The sequence below is a fragment of the Volvox carteri genome (assembly GCF_000143455.1).
Source record: "Volvox carteri f. nagariensis unplaced genomic scaffold VOLCAscaffold_18, whole genome shotgun sequence".
NCBI classification, from domain to species: domain Eukaryota; kingdom Viridiplantae; phylum Chlorophyta; class Chlorophyceae; order Chlamydomonadales; family Volvocaceae; genus Volvox; species Volvox carteri.
In genome coordinates, this window is record NW_003307561.1 from 1,609,447 (window position 1) to 1,613,312 (window position 3,866).

General features: G+C 61.1%; 1 protein-coding gene across 1 annotated transcript in view; it reads right to left on the bottom strand.

Moving 5' to 3' along the window:
• Positions 1–3,866, bottom strand: part of VOLCADRAFT_117580 (uncharacterized protein) — a gene marked incomplete at both ends in the record, with an annotated part of 7,071 nt that overhangs the window by 998 nt on the left and 2,207 nt on the right. Inside the window, 4 exons of the mRNA XM_002950424.1 lie at positions 815–1,127; positions 1,371–1,373; positions 1,754–3,076; positions 3,430–3,566. Of these exons, the coding sequence (XP_002950470.1) occupies positions 815–1,127; positions 1,371–1,373; positions 1,754–3,076; positions 3,430–3,566 (1,776 nt within the window). The remainder of the gene's footprint in view (positions 1–814; positions 1,128–1,370; positions 1,374–1,753; positions 3,077–3,429; positions 3,567–3,866) is intronic.

Here is a 3,866-nt window from a genome sequence, read left to right on the forward strand (position 1 = left end):
AGGGTGGGAGGGTGTGTGTGATGTGAAGTGCCGAGGAATTCGCCAGGCGCTGGCGGGTGGCGAGTGGGCACCTGGCATTTTTTTGAATTTGAGTTTCCTGCACTGCCGCCGTGCATTTCACCAGGCCCAGCAACTCGGTTACATGGCAGTCTGTGTGTGCGGATGCATGTATGCATGTATGATGTGTGAAACAGGGGGGTGTATCTTCGCCCGTGGCAGCTACCCTGCGAAACCCTGCCTTCCCCGGTATTTCGGGGCACCCTCATCCAGTCTCCCTAGTCAACTTCTCAGTGGATCGCTCAGGTTCCGCACCCACCACCAGCACCCAACGGAATCTGCCGGGTCGACAGCGGCCCAACTCCATTCCTGGTCGGCTCGCATGTTAACTTTGTCCCAGGTCACCACCGTCCATCAACTAGGGGCGCAATGCCTTCCACCATCGGAAGGACTTTTGACACTAATGGGTATTTATCCCGGGATCTCCCGGGGCAATGGTCGCGCCTTACCAGTAGTGCCAAACCCTGTATATGTATGTATGTATGCATGTATATATGTGCAATTGAGGAAGGAAAACAAGCAAAACACATGCGTACTACTACTACTGCCAAAGGCGGGAAGGAGGGGAAAACAAAGGGTTCTGTTGCGTCATGAAGCCATCAGCTTCACAGGCAAGGCACACACATCCATGCACACATAATACAGGCATACAGACATATGAACATACAGACTTACAAACATATTCAAACCCCTAAAACCCATCGCACAACACCACATATACCCCGTGTCGTCCCCCCCTTCGCCCCCCCCGACCCACCGGTCAGTAACGACAGGCGGCTCAGGCAAGTGCCACCCGCATCAGACAATGCCGTACAACTGCTCGCATCCAGCCTCGCCAAACCACGCAGTGCGCTGCACAGCAAACCCAGGCCACGGTCATCTAGTGCCGTACAACAACTCAGCGTTAGCGACGCCAGGCGGGTTCCGGAGCGGCGGCCGGCAAAGGCGGCGAAGCCGGCGCCAGTGACCCTAGGGCCGGCGTACGACAGGTCAAGGAGCTCCAGCCGCCGCAGCGGTGCCAGTGCCGCGACGCCGCTGTCGGTGACGGCGGGGCAGTTCTTGAGGACGAGCTGGGACAGGTTCCGGAGCGGCGCGAGGGCTGAGAGGCCGGCGTCCGAGATTCGGTGACAGTTGCTCAAATTTAGAACCTAATTAGGGTACGGATTTAGTTCAATTCCGTTGTTTTTAGTTGGATTTGGTTGAGTTGGTTGGTTGCGAGGGTAATCACGTGGAGGTTATCTAATCAACAACAACATCAATTAACGTTGCTGCTGCTGTTGCTACTGCCGGTGCTACTACTTAGCTGCCCTTACCGGCTGGCGGGAAGGGGGGACGGTTTTAGGGTTTTAGAGTTTTAAGGAAACTTGCAAAACTGTGGATGCAATTGCGGGGATAAGACAGCCCCTCGGTAGAAAACTAGGACAGGACAGGACAGGTTTATGCCGCAAGGGGAAGCAGTGTACGGCGCTCAAGAAGGTAGTTGGAGGGGTAGGTGGAGAAAGATACGAACTTGGCGGCGTTCACCGCGAACCACTCAATCACTTAACTGTGGGTGGTGAAACGACCTAACAAACAGAATGAGGCCTTTCTAATAGGCCTTTACTATAAAGTGAAAATTTTTCGTAATGTACGGTGCGCATGCCGTACATCCCCCCCCCCCCTCCGCCCGTCCTCAATCGAGCTGCAACTGCACCACCTGTAGCTCCTGAAGCGCCGCCGCCACCGCCTCCAGCCCGGCATCTGTGATTCGCGTGCACCGCGGCAGTAGCAACGTCCGCAACCCCACGGCAGCCTGCGCTACAGCCGCCAATGCGCCGTCGTCCAATTGTACGGCCCCCGACACGTCCAGGTACTGCAGCTGACGGAGCGACGCCAGCGGCGCCACCTCCGCCGCCGCCGCCGCCGCCGCCACCAAGCCCGCCGAAGCCGATGAGCCGCCGAAACGACTACCCCGAGGTGTGCAGTCATTGTTGCTGCCACGGCTGTAGCTGGAACGTACGGATGAGGCGGCGTCGAAGGTACGGCACCACGTGCTGCTGCCATCCCCCGTCGTCCGAGTGCTGCTTCCGGAAGCCAAAGGGGCCCCAACAGCGCTCCAAAATGAACTCGTGTATCCAACTAAAGACAGAGAGGTGAGCCACGTGAGGCGGCCCAGGCTCCGCAACGTCGCGGGACCAAGGCCCACGGGAGTTTCGGAGCCCGCCGCCGCCGCCGCCGCCGCGGCGCCGGGGGCGGCGGGCCCCAGCCCCGGCCCAGATAGTATTCCTGGAGATGGCGGCGGCTGCAGCCCCAGGAAACCGCCGAGGCCTAGACAGGTTAGTCTTCCGCCGCCGCCGCCGCCGCCGCCGTCGCCGTCGCCGTCGCCACCATTGCCGTCGCCGTCGGCACCGGTAGACTGCAGTACAGATGACGGCCAGGCGGTGACGCTGGCCTGCGCCGGCAGCGCACACAGCCGCGCGACGTCCTCGTCGGAAAGCTCCAGGGACGGGTTGTACAACATGATCAGCTCCCGCAATCCGCCACCGCCGCTGTCGGCACCGTTGCGGTAGCCCTGCCGCGCCACCGCCGCCGCCGCCACCGACGCCATGCAGTCTCTCGTCACGCCGGGGCCGCAGCCGCGCAACTCCAGCGCCGTCAGCGCCGTCAGTGCCGCCACCAGCGCCGCCACGCCGCCGCCTGTGATGTCCTGCAGCCCCAGTAGCGTCAACGCCGCCAGGCGGGGACACCCCGCCGCCAGCGCCGCCAGGCCGGCGTCACTGACACGTACGGCGGCGGCGGCGGCGATGCCGCCGCCGCCTAGCGCCACGTGCGTCAGGTCCAGGTCCGCCGCCAGGGCGGCGAGCGTGTCGTCGGTGACGGCGGCGCGGGCGACGCCCAAGTACGACAAGTCGATCGAGCGAAGCGAGGAAATGGCTGTGAGGCCCAGCACACCCGCTTCGCTCACCAAGGGGCAGCCGGAAATGCCCAGATGTGTGAGACGGGGCAGTACGGCAAGAGCGCGGAGGCCAGCATTAGAGACCTGCGCGGCCGTACAGGTGTGGCGCGCGGTGTGTACGGCTCGTCGCTCTTTCGCGAGGAAGGGTGTACAACAGTAACAGTGCGGAGGGAACGACAACATTACCTGCTGCTCACAATTCAAATTCATCAAATGGATTTCCTAATTTTCCTTCTGTGCATTCCTCTAAGCTCCCCCTAACCCCCGTTGTGGTGTGTTTTGCCGTACCTTTGTCTCTTCATAACGCAGGTGCTCATCCCCAAGCTTCCCAACTACTTTGGGCTGTGCGGCCGCCATAGTCCGCAACTGAAGCCGCCACATCAGCGTTACCCCACGTACTGACTACCAACTAACCAACCAACCAACCAACCACCTACTTTCAGGCACCATGCCAACTCCAGTCGTGCCAGCGCGGGCAGCCTCGCCAGCATCATAACGCCCACATCCGTAACGCTCACGCAGCCAGTCAAGTCCAGGGAGGTCAGAGAAGCCAGCTGGGCTACTGACATCAAACCTGGGGGGAGGGCGGGGGAGGGGGGGGGAGGGGGAGGGGGAGAGAGAAAGACGGGGGGAACAATGGCTTCGTGTGTGTTTACCTTGTGTTATTTTGGAACATGTCTTCCTGGAATATATGTCGTACAGGGGCAAAGAAAATGCGAAAATCAACAAAGTCTCGCCTCCAGGGGCCACCATCAGTATCGTCAGGGGCTCGTCCTCCCCGTACCTCACTCCTCCTGGCGCTCGAGTAGTCGTCTTCCCCCGGACCCCACCCCCCCGGACCCCACCCCCCCGGACCCCACCCCCCCGGACCCCA